Genomic DNA, 18,602 nt, shown 5'->3' with positions numbered 1-18,602 from the left:
TTTGAAGTTATTGGTTAGGCTGGCTGTGTCTCATGCTGTGGTCACGCTGCTAACTCTTAACAGCAGTGGGCAGCTTGGTCCTGTTCCACAGAGCTCAGTGGGTGCAGGATAAGGCATCCTGGGTAACTGCAGCAGTACAGGGTCAGCCACTTAATTGGTTTTTAATGTTAATCAAAGACTAAGAGATGCTCCTTAGTGCATCTGTGATCTGGGCGAAATCTGGAAACATTAGACTTAAGTGTTGATAAAACATCTTGTTCTGGATGCAGGGAAAACATGTGCCTCGTGAAAACGTGTCACAAACCCAATTTGTGTGTGTACATTGTAAACAGTCCCACTTTGGTGAAGCTAGGAGTCCAGCACCTGGAGTCAAGCCATCTGTCTTTCTGCTACCTCATAATTCATTATCTTGTAAGTTTAATGACTGCATGTAGAGGAGTGTACCCCCCAGCAAGCCCAGCTGAGACACTGCAGATGAGGAAGGACTGTGTGGAGTCAGCTAATTGGGAACATAGCTGATGGACCATTTTGAATGGCTTGATCTTTGCTAACACTGGAGGAAAGGGACTGATTTATGTGCCCTATCCTTTTGCATCAAGGCAGGCAACCCTTCAGCAGCAGTATCAGTTAAATCAGCGATAGGTTTGCCTGTCAAAAGCCTGCAAAGACTCTAAAAGGCTTTACACTGTAAGAGGCTCTGAGGGGCACTCAGCTGCTCCCAGTACAGACCCAGAAAAATCTCTGTAAGCTTTGTTGAGGAACGGTTCATTGCACTAAAGACTGGACTAAAGATGCAAAGCAAATATCAAACTGATGGTGCATACTTGTGACATCTCTTCCCTTTGTCTTTTCCATTTGACAGAAATCCAAAGATGACGTGAGCAACTTTGATCCCGATTTTATAAAAGAGGAGCCCATTCTGACTCCCATTGAAGAAGGAATTCTTCCGATGATAAACCAGGATGAATTTAGAAACTTTTCATTCACAAGCCCAGAACTGCAGCAATAGCTACGACTCTGAGAAAGGGCTGCTTAGAGAACTGGGGGGGATGAAATGAAAATCAGGTTTACCAGAAATTTCATTCTCGAAGAGTAACAGTGCTCTGACTTTACATGATACAGAAGCACCACCGTCAACATTACCTTAATGTGAAATCGAAACCTTCCTGTGTTTGTAGGATTTATTCAGCTTTTGGATCAAATATTGACAGGGTGGAACAAATGTGATATTGTAAATAGCTGCTGCAGACGGAGAATTGGATGCTGAGCTACTTGGCTCAGCCTGAATGTCATCGCTTGCAGCAAATTCGAGGAGTTGACATGAGCACGAAACAAGTGTCTTGCAGCTCTGAGCCAAACAGACTTATAGTAATTCTGATTGTTTGCAAGGCTGTTTTGTGGAGTCCCAGCACTGTCCAGCATTTGAGAGCCATGATCCAGCGTCCCATGGCCTGATTGAACCAGATATTCCTGCTGACTTTACCCATTTCTGAAGTATTTATTTCTTTCCGAAGGACGAATGACTCTCTTTGCCGCTGTTTGGGTTTGCAAGTGAAATATTTCATTGTGCTAACTGGCAGAAGGAAAAAAACAAGTGCCCTGTGCCCACACAGATTCTTCCAAATCAAAGGGAAGTCACGTGCTCGTTGTGTTTTACTGTTTGTGCGATATGAAAAGTTTCAGTGTTGCATTCTGTGAAATGCCTTTTTACATCATGCATCTTCAATGCTCCATTCTTTGCCTCCCAGCTGTTTTCAACTATAATGTAACCAGTAAAACCTTACTGTTTATTTAGGCCCATTCTATTTAATTATGCTATACAGAGCCCCTTTTGTGGGTTTAGTGCCTCATTAAAATTTTGATCTGAAGTGGTATTGCTAATTTGTAGCATTATTGTGATGGGAGCTGCAAAGCTGGGAAATCCCTCGAAGTTGCTGACCAGTAAGTAACGTAAAAGGATGACTTTCTCCAGAGAGAATGATAAGCCTTATCTGAGAAAAGGGTGACTTGGTTTGGCTTAGATTTAAGGGCTTATGACTCACAGGGGCACTTCTTTTCAATTGCAGCCTCAAGCCTCTGCCAGGCAGATGGAGGCAGGTTTTTAGTGCTGTTTGTGAAAACCAGACAGAAGTCAGACTGTGAGATATTTCTGTGATTTCCCTGCTCCTCTGAGAATTGAATGATTTTCCTGTAGCTCCGTGGTACATCTTTGCATTCTGTGCTAGGCTTGAAGCTGTTATGTCAGTGTTATAACCTCTTTTTGGGCTGATGAATTACAGGAGAAGAAGGATTTCAAACTTATTGTTGAAAGGGCGTTTACTTTACTTTTCCTTACTTTTTTTACTTTTTTTTTTTACTTCTACCCTTAAACCATCCACTGAACTGTTTGGCAGGTGCAGCATAGGTTTTGTTACCTTTGGACTTTTTTTGCCTTTGTGTTTGTGTATTGTACCACACCTCCCTCCTTATTTCCTGCATTTTCTCTATAATCTAAGCATGGCTTCATCCTCTGGTCTCCTCCCTTCTGTGGACGTATTCTGGCTGTATTGCATCCAGCCAGGCTCTCAGCCTTTGCTGATCTGTAGGTCGCTGGCTTCATCAAAGCGGGGCAAGGGAGAAGGAAGGACAGATGTGTGTGAAAGAAAGAAGAGCAGATATCCAGAAAACTAATCCAAGAGCCAGCTGTGCAAGCTAGCTTGAGTTGCTTTCTTATATAGGAAGAAGTGGTACAGGAATGAATGCATTTGAGTGAAGGGGTCACTGTGGCATCTCACTGATGTGTGTTAAGCATAGTGTTTGGTGCAGATGTGACCCTAAGTAGCTCCAGCATTACTAACTGCAGCATTGCTGGCTTCCCAGGCGTAATTGCAGCAAATGTGACCATTGAGACTGGGAGCACCAAAACTTTTGATGCAACCTTTTATGAATTTTGTGACAGTTTTTTGGTTCACTCTCTGTTGAGGATTATGAATGAGCCATCTTTCCCTGGAGATCAGTGTAGGAGAACAGTAAGTGACAGGTGGTTTTGCCAACATGTTGGTGACATCCCAGGTTTTCATTGGTTGTGCTTTCCCTGGGGCTCGGGAAACCTCCTGGAATGATTCCTCTTGGAGGAGCTGGTGTTGTCTTCAGCATCGAAACATTTGATCCTGTCTCCACAACCACAGAGTCCAAGCAGCTCTGCTTATACTACAGATGGCACAAAGCATGTGGAAGATACACCTTTGAAGAATTGTGTTGGGATAACAGATCCCTCCAGATTCCCCAACCAATCCATCCTGAAAGCTTGGGGAATGGAAACTAGGACGCTTCTGTAGGTGTGCCGTTGTGATTTGTGTGAAGTGTAAATTCATACAAGCTTGAAGCTTGTAGGTCACTGGAAGATGTAAAATGGCATCTGAGGCCATCCTACAGAGCAGGAAGAGCTCCTGCCCTGGCTAGCCAATGCCTGTTCTGACCTAAAGGTTTTTGACTTGATGGGGCAGGGATGAAATACCAAAGGGAAGTTCTTACCCAGCTTCACTTCTCATTGATTTCCAGTGCCGTCAGGGTCACTCCACCCTACCCGTAACCTCATTGGACTACATGCTGGGACTAGAAGTCTCATGTTCTGCTATAATGCCTTTGATTTTCACAATTTCACCTGGATCTTGCTTCACTATTCGGGGTAGCTTTTCCCTTCCATTGCCTGCCTGTTTATGTAATGACTTCAGCGGCTCGAGTCAGCAGATCTTGAGTCAGCCACATTTGGCCGAGGTCCGTGAACTCTGCTGTACTTTTATGAGTAGCTGCCATTTCAACTGTGCTCCCTCCAAACTCTGTCAGCAGCACAGATGAAGATCAGCTCATTTACAAGTATCTGCAATAAAGCTGCTTTCGAAAAAGGTGAATTAATGTTTACACTGCTGGTGAATATGTAAAGAAATGTTGATTTTTAAAACAAAGCAGGAAGGGGGAAAAAAGAGCTTTTCCATGAGCTAGCCTGCCAGCTCTTCTGGCTTCATTGCTTGCCTGAGTGAATGCAAGATGGTTTTAGCCTATTAATTTGGTTCTGGCTTCAGGAGCGTAAGCTGGCAGACACAGGTTGCAAGGTTTAAAGCATAAAATGCTTGTATTTGCTCCAGTGTGAAAACTGGCAATAGAGCAAATTGTAATTAGTTCCCATTGCACTGCTTTTAGTGCTTGCATGAAAAGGGAAGGTCCCTTTGATGTCTCGAAATTTGTCTTCTGCGCAATCCTTTCATTTTCAAAGAGGTTGATGAAATTTAGCTATAAAAGTCAATGGCCTACATCTCATTTGAGGCCTTTGAAAGTCGAGGGTAAGAAGCAGATGGTATAGAATGAATAGATTAAAATCATCTTGCATCTACTCATACTGACTGTGCTGCCAAAGACATCATTTTTAATACCACTACTTGATAGGCAGCGGGAAAAAAATCTCACTGTACTCCAAGTGCCTAAGGGATTTTAATGTAAGAAAAATTCAATTCTAACTGCTGGATAAAGATGTTTTGTGTGCATTCTCAAAGGTTGGCACAGGTTCCTTTTTCTTTGTGTCCTAAATGAGAGTCCTAAATGAGAGTTAATGGCCTTAAGTTGCATCAAGAGAGGTTCAGGCTCGATATTAGGAAATATTTCTTCTCAGAAAGAGGGCTAATGCAGTGGCACAGCTGCACAGGGAGTGGTGGAATCACCGTCCCTGGAGGTGTTCAAGATCTGTGGTGATGTGGCACTGAGGGACGTGGTTAGTGGGCATGGTGGGGGTTGATGGCTGGACTAGATCTTCAAGGTCTTTTCCAACCTTAATGATTCTGTGAAATGGTTTGCCAGCAATATTTTTGCTTGAAGCTGTGTGTTCCTTCTGCAGACGTTGCTGTTTCCCCGACTGGATAGGAGATAGGCTTCAGTGCCTGCAGAATGAGGGCTTGGTTAGCCAGAGCCAAGAGAAGTGAAGGGGAAAATGTGTCTGGGGTCATCCACTCTATCCTAGCCAGTAAGAAGAGAGCTGTTGGTTCGTTCAGCAGTGTGTAGTCATGAGATTTCTGCTCCTCCCCAGGGAACCATTTCACAGCTTTTACAGCTCTTGCTGTTAAGTAAATTTCCTGATATTTGGAAATGACATGAATGAGATAAAAATCTGCCTTATCATGCAATTAGATTTCTTATTGAAAGCTGCAAGTAAGGCTTTGTATTACTAAATAGTTACAAGGCTGCCAAACCCCAGCATTCAGAAATGATGAGTCAGGTCTTCTGAAAATCACAGCTCATTCAGAAGTCAAGAGCTTTCCAAAATAATACATGTCAAAATCTTTTCATTTTTTTTAACATCTGGATTATGAATATTTCAGATTCTGACTTGCACTTCTCCACATCAATAGGTGGAATGTGTTGTAATCACATTTTTTTTAGATGAAAGCTGGAGATTGTGAATTGATGAGAATCCAGGCATTGGATCTTGGAGAGAAATGCCAGATACCAAAATATGAGTGATAAAACCTCAAGAACAGAAGACGTGATGGGTTTTACATATTTTTCTGCCTCTTCCTATTCTTTCTGTATTGTCACCACTGTGTGGTCTCTTGCCTCCCTGTCTCCAAACCCATTTAGCAGGAGTGAGGAAGGTGAAGAGGAAGGCTGGGAAGGCGTTGATGACTTGTGTCGTTGCTGTGCGTAGAGCTCATCGAGCAGCATTGCTGACCTCCTGCATCAGTCCTTGCACAAGAATGTCACTTTTGCCTTCTGTTCATCCATCCCCACTCGTTGCCCTGTGCTCAGCATCGCCCCTAGGCCATCGCCAACTGGAAATCCTCTGCTGATGAAGCCAAGCCCATAGGAGGAACAGGAGGTCAAAAAGCGTGGAAGAACAATAAATAATGGTTGGTGCATGGTTACCAAGCAGTGTTGGCATCTGGAAGTCTTGAATGAGATGGTGGAGACCCCGAGTCAGCCAGAGTCCTAGTGATGTCCATATGGAAGCTGTGGGAGAAAGCCTGGCTATCTCCCCTCTTGTGCAATTGCTTAAAACTAAGAAAGAGAAGGGACAGGAACGTGACCTCTGAGAAATGGGGTCACAATTCTGGGTTGCTGTTACTCCAGCTCTGAGCTCCCACAGCTGTTGTTAGCAATGAGTTTTGTAAAAGTGGAGATAAGTGATTTTAGCACTGAGTTCAGGATTGCTCAAAACTAGTGAGTCAGCTCCTCCAGAGTTTCCTTCCCTCCCCCTCCTCTCTTCAGAAGTGGGGTTTGGTTTTCATCTGATTTCTCATTTCCTAACATTTAATGCGAGCTGGGGTCATGGTTTCAGTTTTTCTACAACAGTGAGAAATGTATTTTTTTCTTAAATGAAACCTGCTTCCTCTTGATCTCACTTCCAGGAGAAGATTTCAAGGTCCTCAAAACTGCGCAATACTTGCAACGCAAGCAGTGCAGCCACCAAATACACCAAGGCAGAAAAGCATTGCGATAACTGGCAGTAATGCTGTTGTTGGAGACCAGCTGAGGTGTGCTGTGGTTGGACTGAGCATGAGAGGCAATTTTATACTTTTCCATCTTATCTAATTCTAGACTCAAACGCAGAACACTTCCAGGGCTCCTAGTTGTTGTCTGCTGCCCAGAGCTACTTTTTGCACAAGTCTTGCTTTGTTCCCAAATGCAAAAACTGGAAGGAAGAGGATCTCAGTTACCTTGGCACTTGGTGTTAACCGCAGATTTCTTCTGAAATGAGACTTAATGTCACATTCACCCCAAGAAATGGGTCATTGTGTTTGCAAATGACAGCAAACGTCTGACTGAGATCTCCTCTAGCTTCTGGGGTGTTGGTGTCTCCCAAACTTGGAGTGAACACAGATTGATAGCTAGAACCTTCTGACTTGGGGCAGGGAGGCAGTGATGAGTAAGTATTTCATCTAGAGCTGAGTCACCGTTGTTCTTATGCTCTGTGAACACACTCTTGGGCTTGTGCTTGAGTATTGTTATCTGATAGACGGATCTGAACATGTTACTTTCCTTGGGGCAGCCTTTCTCTTTGCCTCTTCTCAGGCCCTTTATTCTTACTCCTCGCTAATCCTCTTTTCATAGAGAAGGCAGAGCATTTTCCACTGGACACTGGACAAACCTGCTTCCAGCTGCCTAATGAGACTGGACAAGTGAGCCCTATGTCACTGTGTCACAGGACAGTGTTCCAGGTTACTCTCAATACTCTTAATTCAATTTTAAGTGGAGGAAAAAAGACAAGTATGACCTCTAGACTTGCTCAGCTAAGCCTGGATTTCCACTTGGGGGAACCTTCATCACTGAGTGTCACTGGGGCTCCACGCAGACCTATTAAAATTGCTGCATAGAGCCTGGGTCTAAATTACACCCTGGAAATTGAAAGCTGTCTTCTGGTTTTGTTCCTAATGAGCAAGAATTTCCACTGCCAGTTCGGGATGCCTTCTCTAATCTGTTGCCCTTACTCCTTTAATTTTCCTTGCACTGCAGCAATTTACCATGGCCCCGAGTCTCGATGCACAGCAGGCATTTCCCTGGTGCAGACAGAGGGGAGCTCAGCTATTGCCAAGCTGGTGAAGACGCCATAACCCAAAAATGGGTTGTCTCAGCTACATTGGTGGAGCCTGGCAATTTGTCTGAGCTGGAAAATCCCCAAACTGCAATCACTGCCTGGGACGCTTGAGTGGAAGATGACAAAATTATAATGTGGCTCATCTCCCTGTGATGAATTAGTCTGTGTCTGCATATAGACCTACCTGTGTGGGTCTGGATCGGCCAGCATGACCGTAGAGTTGCTCTGGGTCTCTATTTTGGCTCCGGTGCCTCTACACTGGTTTAAATATAGAGGAAGTGAAGCACCCACAACCATGCACGACCAGGGCCTGGTGACACTGGTGAGATCCTGATGGAAGCCCAACACTGGCAGCCAGCCCATGGTGGGACTGGTTCCTACAAAAGACGAGGCACGAGACAAGGTGCCTGGAGCTACCCGACCTGGGGTGAGAGCCTCAACAGAGCAAGCTTGTTAGTGTTTGGCTGGACTGGCAGAGGCACATGAGGTCATCCAGGGACATTGCCTCAGTCCTCCACCCACCCGTGTCCTCAGGCTGGGCCATAACAAGCAGTTCCTGGGGCAGTGAGCAGCTCCTGAGAGAGCACCCCATACAGCTGGTGGCTGGAAGCAGGAGATTTTACAGCAATATCCGAGCGAGCGGCCTAACTGAATATCAGCAGTCAAAGCCTAAGAAACTATCGTGCCACGACCCTGTCCTGCTTCCTACTCCCAACCTCTCCCACAGCACGCTGCTGCCTGGGGCGGTTATGGGGCTACAGGAGCCTGGCGCTGCTTTAGGGTCATCAGGCAGAAGTCAGTAAGCGACACCTACATTTCTGTGTCTCAGAGTCCAAATAGAAGCAGGACTCTGCGGCTTGGTTTTATTACCATCATGAAGCGAATATGGCAGCTTTCTGAGATGAGGTACAAGATAAGTGTGCGGCAAGCCCAAGTATACAGGTAATTTTCTTGTAATTGCTGTTGTAGTGCAGGAGAAATGAAAAACCGTGCATCTCAGGGTATACACGCCCTCATCCTCTGATTAGATGCGTATAATGAGATGGAAAGCTAATCTATCATATTTAGAATCATTCAATTAGAGGGTTAGGGCTATGGATGCATTTAGCTTTAGCATTAGGGAGATATTTAAACCACGGGCTGTACTTAGTCATTACTATGCTAAGTGATAGTAGATGCAGGTCACCCTATATATGGGCTCTGGTAATCAGCTTGCAGTATTACTAATTAAGCCTTTTCACCTTTGGGATCCCTTCCATGCCACCACACATAAAGTGGGCCATTGAGGTCATGGTGACACGCTCTTTAAAACCCAACACCCACTGTTTGTTGTGGAGCTGAGTGCACCAAAGTGATTTGGCTTTCTGGTTCAGGCCCTGCTGCATGGGAAGAGCTGGACACAAGTGTTGTTTGATATGTGTTGCTTTTGGTCTCCACCAAGCAAACGTGTAGTGTCAGTGCCAGCTGGGCACAGCCACTGCCCCCCTGCCCACCTGGCTTTGTCCAAAACCTGTGGACCACTGGGTGAGGAAACCAGGTCAAACCAAACCTGGCTCTTCCATCTCCCTCCTGGCCCTTTGTGGAGGGGCTGAGCACCAGGTGGAGGTCAACAAATGCTGCAAATGCTTTAGGTGCTCTGGAAAGCGGCTTACACGATTAGACAGCAGGTCAAAAATAGACCACAAAGGAAGGCCTAGAAGTTGTGGTGTGATACAATGATGATGCTCAGTGATGCCCCTACCTGCCTCAGCTGCCCCCAGTGAGAACTGGGTGCTCCGAGGTCCTGACCTGCCTGTGACCAGGGGTATCCATTAACCCTGAGCTTTCAGGGACTCCCTTGGGCCAGAAGCTCTTTGTAACTGTATTTTTCTATGAATGATGTTTGCAACTGTTTTTAAGCTTCCCCTGTTGTGCTGGTGGCACGGTTGCAGACTGCCCACAGCATGCAGCCAGGAAGGCTTTGCAAGGAAAATGGAGCTCACTGCATTGTGACCGTGCAGGAGCTGGAGCACCTCCGAGCACTCTCCAGCCCAAGTGGAGCTGCTGTTCTGAGCAACTTCTTTCTCACAGTACTGTTGAGAAATTCCTGACAGCGTTCAGGCTCCACTTTGCTGAGAAACAACCGTCCTGACCTTAAATTGTAACCTCCTCATTCCTTCATCAGATGCTAATTGCTCCACTTCAGCCCTAATTTCTGGTCTGTGAGGAAGCGTTGCTGGGCAAAATCACCCAGACCATAATGGGTAGATCTGAATATGTGCCCACAGCATTTTCAAGCAACTAAAACCCTTGTCCTTCTGGGCTGAGTCTTTGCAAGCAGATACAAGCTTGTGCTGAGTTCTCCAAGGAGGGGGCAGCGTTTCTGTCTCTGTTCACCAGGTCTCGGCTTCGGCACAGCCCAGAAATGTCTCCAGACCCCAGGCATTTTGGAGAGGACGGAGGAAGCATTTCCTCATTTCCTCTTATATGGTGGAGCCTGCTGCCAACGTCTCCCCCCGGGGAGCTGCCAGGTTTGGTGCTGGAGCCCTCCCTCGAGGCGGTGGCACAGGGTGATGCAATGGGCCGTGGTTCTTGCACCACTGGCACAGGGAAAGCGCCCATGGTGCCCGTGATCCTGGGGTGGTGCGGGGCAAGTGAGCAGCTGCACAAGGGCTGCCAGGGCGGTTTGCTTCCTTAGCAGATCCCTGGTGTTTCCCTGCCTGTTCTCCAGAGGATGAGAGGATGAGAGGATGGAGGTGAGAAAGTGGTTCCAGAGCTGTGCCTGGTGGGTAGGTGGGGTGTGAATGCTTACAGCTTCGCGTGGCACCCACAACTCGACTTTAGGCATTGAAATGGATTTGTGAACATCCATGACTCATGGCTGCTCTACAGACAGAGCATGAAATCTTGGAGCTGAGTTGGTTTAGGAGCAAGCACCTGTGGCAAAAAGCCCATGACAAACATTCTGTGTTTTTCCCATGTTCACCCATGCATTTGTGGGAAGGTTATCCCCAAATCTGTTGTACAGCCACTTTCCACAGCATTTCTTCATCACCAGTGGCTGCGCATGGGCAGCATGCTTCCACCAAGAGGAGGGCACTGCTCTCTGGGGACCACCAGCACCACCATCCATGTCTCAATTATTCCTCACTCTCTTTGTCAACAAGGACATGGAAGGTGTCTAGGGAGGCACGGCAGACTGGGAAGCACTGGCCCGGAGCAGCAGTAACCCAGCCACCCAGCCACCAAGCAGCACCATACATCACCAACTGTGATGCAATCACTGGTGGCTGCCATAATCCAAATGGTGTTTGGCTTATGCTGATGGGGAAGCTCAAGTGGTCAGGCAACAGCAGGGCTGTGCATTAAGTCCTGTGATCTGTGCTCTGTGGGAGTTAGCATCACCCACTTGATTTTTTCCCATACTTGTTAGCGTTGGAGGGACTTTCCATCTCCCAATGACCTGCTTAGCAGATCATGCTGAGCCATACCTGTGCTCACACAGGCTGGTCAGTGCCTGGACAGGTCTTTGCAAAGCCGTGTTAGGTCACGTCAGCCATGGACGTGCCTTGCTCAGCACCTACACGCGCCTCCTGTTGTCTCACCTATCCTCCTCCCTCTCCTTCCGCGTTTTTTGTCTGTCTGTGATCCTCCGTGTTACTTCAGCTCCCTGTTTGGGGAGGAGCACTGTTGTACCAAGGAAAAAAATTAAGCTTGATTTGTGAGAAGTTGATTTTGTCACCATTTATGCTGTGCTTTGTGTTTTCAAGTTGTTGCTGTTCATCTACCCAGCTCACCAAGCTGCTCCTGTGCTGTGTCAGCACTAGAAGCTGGTGTAAATGAGCACGGCTCTGTCCATCACGGTAGGGATGCATGGGCACATGTCTGCCGCGGGTCTGTGCTGCTTGAGCGGGTTGCTACTATGGCTTTGGCATCCTTAAGACACATGGGTGTTTGAAGAGGACCTACATCCAAGCTCACATTCCTGGTGTCAGCACTGGAAGGTGCACCCAGGGCCTGCAGTGCCAGTGGCTTTTCAGACCTGAGCCCATGTGGTTTGGCCTTCCTACCCTCTTAGAGGCTCAGCTAGCAGGGACTCCTCTTTCATCACCCTAAGAGGAGGTAACATTGGTCACCACCAGTGTTTTTCTACCAGGATGCATGGCAAACAATGCTCGCTGTTTGCCCTGACCTCCTGCCTGCACAGCCATCCCCACAAGATGGAGACCCACGGGAGCACACATCTCCTCCTCCATCTAGTGTTCTTATTATGGCAGCCTGGCAGTCGGTCTGGGGGCTGATACGGCAGACAAGCAGGCCCTGCAACTCGGTGATGGCAGCAGAGCTTTGGCCATGTGGCCCAGAGATTCTGTTCCATTGCAGTCAGATTCCCCGTTGTTCTCCTTCCTCAATCAGCTGCTGCTGTGTGACTCAGTATTTGCTCTGATTGTTGGTCCCATCTTATTAGAGCCTTCTGCTCCTTTGCCCTTCCGTTTCCTTCTTCCTGTCCACCATGACTCATCTCTTCCCATCTCACAGAGCCAGGCAGGGAGCACCCAATGCCAACAGTGCCACTTCCCGTCCTCATGAGCCTGCCCCACCTGCACAGAGCCAGCACGGGACTCCTGCTCCTCTGGAAAGGGAATGGGGACATTGGGGCGTGAGGGGGATCAGTGGGAGGTGCTGAGGGGGTCACAGAAGCTACTTGGCCTCCTCTGAGGGCAGCTGGGGTGCATTTGGGACCCACTTGCCCCATGGCTTTGGTAGAGCTGCTGAGATGGCCTTCACTTGTTGGTGGCTTCCAGCAGCAGAGGTGTCCCCAGGACCTAATGCCTGACATCTCCAGGCTTTATTTTTTTTCTGACCTTGGTTTTGTTTGGACTTTTTTCCTTTCCCCCTCAGCATTCTGTGCGTCATGCTGGATCCCAGCTGGATGGATCCAGATTTTCTGACCTTCCCATCTCCTGGAGCGAGAGAGCGGTTGAGGCAGGCAGTAACGCAGGCGTGGCATTCATGTGCATCTACATGTTGTATGTGGGGAGATTCTCCATTCATCTCAAACCCGCTTTGATCAGAGACCTGCTGGCAGGAGTATGCTGGCATGGATTCCTTTACAAATCTCACTTGTGGAATGAAGCTCCCTGGCTTGAGCTTTTCCTTTCCTAGCAGCAAACAGCACTGAGGCCCATGAGGCTGCAGGGCTGTGCAACTCTTGAATGTTTCCCTGTGCAGAACTCCTATAAACACATCCTGCAGACTTGACTCCCTCCCAGCCCAGTCCCCAAAGCCATCCGATCTGAGTCAGAAGCTTCCAAACAAAATTCCGTCAAAACCTCCCAAATTTCTCTGGTCTGTGTTTTGTGCAGGACTCTGACGGGAAAATATTGATTCTGGGCTTTAAAGCAGCTGCTCTGTATATTGACTGATTTAATGGCACCAAAGTTTGGCCTGAGCTCTCTTCGTTTTTTTCCTTTTTTAACTTTTTAATGCAACCCCAAAAGCACAGTGGGTATTGACATTAAGAAGAGCCAAATAAAACAATGATGCAGCATAAATCCTATAGTTGGCCAGTGCTGGCTAGCTTGGCCACATGCAGCTCAGAGCAGCACTTCTTCTTCCTCTATAACTTCCAGATTGCATTCAAAACAGAATGCTTTTAAAGGCTATTTCAGGAGAATTTTAAGCATTTGTGCAGAAAAAGAGAAAATTCAGGCTGAGCTGTTTCCCGATTGCCAAAAAAACCCCCAACACCTGGGGGTTAACCTGTTGCAAATTGGGCTGTGCCTTCACAACGTGATTCTTAGGGGGCTGCAGCTCCTGCTCCAGCTTTGTTTTCTCCCAGCATCCATGCACAAGGCATCTCCTAGGAGCCAAGGGCTGGATGCTGTGCAGTACCACCAGGCTGTGGCTTTCAGCAGGCACTGTGGCCGAGGAGGTCTGAGAGGACCTGAGCATATGTATGTATATACAATACACACTCTGAAGGTCAAAGCAAGAGGGCTGCGATCACTGAGTTGGGGTGAAGCAGGGAACTACAACATGCCTTGCATCTCTGACAACATTCTTTAGCTCGTTAACTGCACCACCTGCCTGCCTCCTGCCCAGCCTTGCCATTAGCAAATGAAGGCAATGGAAGGGCATTAAAAGCTGTGCGATGCTCTGGAGTTCTCTGCTTTGCCTTCCAGGCTCACACAGCTCTGCTGCCATGCACAGAGAAAGAGGAGCTGCTCCTGCACACTCACCGCCTCTGTGGTTCTCAGTGTCTGATGCAGACAGGGTACGTTTTCAATCGCACGTTTTCCACAGGACAGAGGGGGTTTTGATATTGCCATTACGTCTTCCAGTAACGTAAAGAAATGATACTGGAAGCATCAGGGATGGAACTTCGCAGAAATGACTGCGCCTCGCTTTTTTGAGCAGCTTCCGCAAGAGCAAACCTTTCCACGGGGTTAAATCCACAATGTCGTGTTTCAAAGAGGCGAGTGGACCTCATGCTCACCATTCACTAGGCCTGATCAGAGCTCGTTGTGTAACACTGGCTCTGTTGTGCATGCTGGGTTGGGAGCAGTGCCTCCAGCAAACAGCCCCGAGGAGAGCCCCGCTGCTGCACTGCTGCAGCAAAGGCACAAGTGTTGGTTCAGTCTCCAGGCTGGTGGTTCCTTTCCCTGCACAAGAGTTTACCCTCCCAGGGGCTACCCAAAATATCCCGGTGTGATGAGAGTGTGGAAAAAATCTTTTAATTGAAGATCTTGATTGGGACAGAGGAGCAGGAGAGGGCTGGGGGGAAATTACACTTAGAAGAGAGGCAAAAAAGGAAACTCGTCCCAGTATCTGAAGCTGTTTGTGCCCTTTCTGAGTTAATGCTCTTGATGGATGTCTTGTTTTACCACATCTGGTGAAAGAAAGTCTGAAGTCTGTTCAGGCTGCCAGCTTATTCCAGCGGTTTATTTTTAGCAGAGATGGCTTGTGACAGCGTAACGGTGTTGCAACACTACAGCTCTTGTTTGTGGTTCCCTCGTACTTCGGTCCTGGATTGAGTTAAGACTCCTGACAGGGTCTCATTGTGCTGGAAACCACACTGATGTTGCAAGGGACGGCTCCCTCCCAGGCAGAGGAAGACCTGCAAGGAGCGAGAGGGACGTGGGGTGAGTGCCAAGCTGCAGAGCAAAGCAGGCCTCCCAGCACAGCTTTTAGACATGGAACTTCAAAATCAGGCCTGCTTGGTTATTCTCCCTTCATTTTCACATGCTTTATTCCCGTGCAAATCCATTCGCTTCTGCCCAGAGTCATACAAATGAGTCCCCGAAGCTGCCTCTCTTCAGGCTGTGCGCATTGCACTGGGAGTCCTACTGCTGGTTCCTTCTCTCCTCCTTAACTGCTGCACGATGCCAGCAGCTTTCTGCTTATTTTATGATTTCATGGCGGTTGCCTGACACATCAATACAAAAATTAATTAACTTTGGCAACGGTGTAAGCAGCAGCTTCGGCAGCCCAAGAGCGAGTAAGGTCAGGGTTTCAGCACGATCCCATTTGGAGAACTCGCTGGGGCTCGAGCGGAAAGGCCTCGCTGCTGTGATTTGGATTTGAATTGCTGCTCTCTCACCTTGTTTGCAAGTCCTGTCCTGTTGGCGAGGCCAACGCAAAGCCAAATCCCAAAGCCAATGGCAGATGACTGTTCCACGCGCGGAGCAGCGATGGGCGCCGGGCACCCTTTGGCTCCCAAGCGTACAGTCACTACAAAACCATTATTGACTTAAGAAAATACCTCTGCTGGCGTCTTAGCTTTCATTTGGTGATGTAAAAAGGTCAGAAGGAAAATTAGAGCTCTTCTCACCCTCACTCCTTTAAGTGCTAAATTCATTGTAAGCAATTGAACCAACAATTTAGATTAACGAAATAGCTTCAGATGACGGAGAAACTCTGATCCTCAAAGGGTGCCTGAGTGAAATGCGGCTTTTCAGAAGGAGATTGAAATTGCCCTTGGCCTCCTGTTACAAAGATCCTCCCCGTTGGCCTGGGATGTGAATAATGCGAGAGCAGCGCGCTCAGCTCTGCAGTGTGCCCTTAGACCACAGTGAAAGGCTCCGAGAAGCAACAATAAATACTGGGGAAAAAAAGGTCTGTGTCAGACTGACTCCAAATTAATCTGTTTCCCAAGCAAATAATTACTGCTGCTGGTGAATCGCGTTTATCACACTGATGTTACAGTCTGGTAGGGCTGAAACATCTTTGGGATTTTTTTCCTCCCTGTCTAGCCCTTTCCCAACCTTCTCCAGGGTGTGGGTGAGGATGCATCTCCCAGCCTGGCCTGGAGAAGGAGCCTGGCGAGAGCAAAGCATGGCAGCAATCCAGTGAGATGATAGATGGGATCTGTTACAGTTCAGCTGCTTTTTCAGCCAGCTTGTTTCCTTGGTGCCTCTGTTGTTCTACTGCACACACAAGCCTCCGCTGAGACAGAACTCACGTCTCGTCTTGAATGGGAGAGCTGACAGATAGGACACTGTCAGCATAATGTTCCCCATGGACTGCTCTGGGTGAGGAGCCCACTGCTAAGACTAAGCCCACAGGGATGGAGATGCTGGTGTGTCCCCCAGCACGGAGCACCAAAGGCTGAGCTGAAGACAGATCCCACTCCGGAGAGGTGTCTGCACCACTGGTTGGTGGGAGCAGAAGATGCTGCAGAGGAGATACAACTTCTTTTGTCCTCCTCTAGGACCCTAATCAGGACCAAAAAGGAGACCATGCAAGGAGAAAATCATCCCAGGCTTTTACACCAATCCCAAGGGTGATGGATGGTGGTGCTTTCTATCCTATCATTCAAAGATCAGCCCCTATCCACTCACTGCCATTCCCACATGAGGTGACCCGTTTGATCCGAGGCACAACAGTTGGCCATCCTGGTGAAGGAGGAAAGTCCTCCTAATGTCAGCAGCAACATGTTGTACCACTTGTGCAGTGCAGTTCCAGCTCAGTCCCAAGCCCATGGGTTTTAACTTCATTTTGTTTCAACTTTTAGATCTTCCTAGAAAATTTTTTTTCCTGAGAACCATTCTGAGAAACTCATTTTCCATGACTGGTTCCTTCAGAAATGTTATTACTGGCCTGGGAGAATTCTTATACAATAATTGAATAAGATTAAATTTCTCTTGCTGGAAAATTCAGACTGCACGAAGTTTTAATATCAAAACCCAAACAAGTAATAACAAGTAATTTCCTGAGAATTTACACCACAATCTGGCAGTGGTAGTCCTTCTTGGGAAAATGCTTCAGTTTCAGTGCCTATATGTGTTTTTAAGGAAACTAATGGCAAATGGGGTAAAAGGAAAGACACGGAGGATAATTACAGAACCCGCTTATCAACCTGCTCCTAACCATTCTTTGGAGTGGTAGGTAAACATGCAAAACACCAAACCACGCTGTGTTTTTAGGCTGCTTTGAAGTGTGAGTTCCAAAGAAATGTTAACTTGCAGCACTTCAGCATTTCCATAACTGACTGGTGAAAGTGTCCTTGGATGGCAGCCACCACCCAGCTCTCCAGAAAGAAGCCCAGAACAGACAACTGGTTGGAGATACTGCGTCCTTACCTAAGAGAAGGCACAGGCAAAGGAAGGAGCCATCAAAGTCCTGCCTTCGACCTTCTCACACACCATGGGATGATCCCACCATGCAACAGTGGCATCTTCCAAGCAGAACCACGTTCTCAGTGTGCAAAAGGGGAACCAAAGTCCCTAAAGACATTCAGAGGTGACCTCAGGGTTACCATAGCACCCTGCCTCAGCCTCATGATGCATTCTGCACTGCCCTTCCCTTGGGGCTGCAGCAGATAGATAGCCCTGCACAGATCTCAGCACGGTGTCTGCACTCGGCGGCCTCTGCCATGGGCAGATGCAGGTGTTGGCAAGTGCAGACGGGCTGCTAAAAATATCCCGTGTGCTTTATTCTTGTTTCAAAAGCCATTAAGTATTTCTATCAGCGTCTTTTTCATCTCCCGCATGGAGAACTGCCTAATACTCCCACTGATCCTTCATAATCCCCTGAATCTCAGGTTGTTGCAAATGGGAGGATCTGGGCTGCAGATCTGTGCACCCGAACGCTCAGCCTTGTGCTGTGCCAAATACGAGCTTGGTTTTCTCCTGATTTCATCTGTTCTTACAACACAGTTGTGCTGAGTGTGGGCTGTGCCTGTGAGGAGCACAGTCAAACCCAATTACTCTTCACCCGAGCATAATCCACGCACACCAGTTCTTCATGCAGAATATTTAGCCTTGCTTCTTAACTGGCACTGAGCTGAAGTGCTGGAAGGAAGTCCCTGCTCACCTGGTTGGTGTATTGCAATACTAAAGCTAAACCTGTGCGAAGCCAGGAGCAACCAGAGCAGCAGGAGAGCAAGGTTTGGCCTTTTCCCTTGCTCTCTGTGAAGACAAAAGCATGGTGCTTTCCTCTTGTTCTGCCCTGTGACAGACGCCGCTCCCAGTGCGTGCATGCGGTGATTCTGGGCAGTCCTACCATTTTAGTCATCCTAATGTGTTTGCTTAGGCACCAACATTAGTGTCAAAAGCACTTACTGCAAGGGAAGCTTCCCAGGAGAGCACCATTCGCTGCCAGAGCAATCAGTCTTCTGCATGGAGAGTATGAGCTGAGTGGCATTTACTACAGAGGGATGGATAATGAATTAACCACAAATTTGGAGCGTCATTCAAAGGTCTACTTCCAGCCAGGCCATCTGCATAGAATCTGCTTTGCCCCTTGTTGGGCCAGCGGCATGTGATGGCACAGAACCCGAGCTGAAAACACTTATTCTTGATTATCTTGTTTGGAGCTGCTTATTCCAGCTGGTATCACTGTGGTATGGTGACCCCCCTACCCCAGGCTTTGCTCATCAGGAAGTGTTTGCTTCACATAAGGCTAACTGGGATGGGTAATTGGTGAGACCTGGGCATAGGGAACCTGGGGTGACTTGGATCTTCAGGCAGCTCCACTGAGGTCAGGCCCAGAGCTCATTCTGTGCACTCAGCTCTTCTCCCACACAGACAACTGATTTTTGAGAGTGCAGCTTTATGAC

At 47.7% G+C, this 18,602-nt stretch overlaps 1 protein-coding gene across 1 annotated transcript in view; it reads left to right on the top strand.

Moving 5' to 3' along the window:
• Nucleotides 1–1,868, top strand: part of PRKCH (protein kinase C eta) — a 108,131-nt gene extending 106,263 nt beyond the window's left edge. Inside the window, exon 14 of the mRNA XM_031605318.2 lies at nucleotides 863–1,868. Within this exon, the coding sequence (XP_031461178.2) occupies nucleotides 863–1,009 (147 nt within the window). The 3' untranslated portion in view covers nucleotides 1,010–1,868. The remainder of the gene's footprint in view (nucleotides 1–862) is intronic.
• The last annotated feature ends 16,734 nt before the right edge of the window (nucleotides 1,869–18,602 follow it).

Source organism: Phasianus colchicus, chromosome 5, assembly GCF_987193195.1.
Source record: "Phasianus colchicus chromosome 5, bPhaCol1.hap1.1, whole genome shotgun sequence".
In the NCBI taxonomy this organism is placed as follows: domain Eukaryota; kingdom Metazoa; phylum Chordata; class Aves; order Galliformes; family Phasianidae; genus Phasianus; species Phasianus colchicus.
Note: the sequence above shows the minus strand (reverse complement) of the source record. Positions and strands in the feature narration are given on the sequence as shown.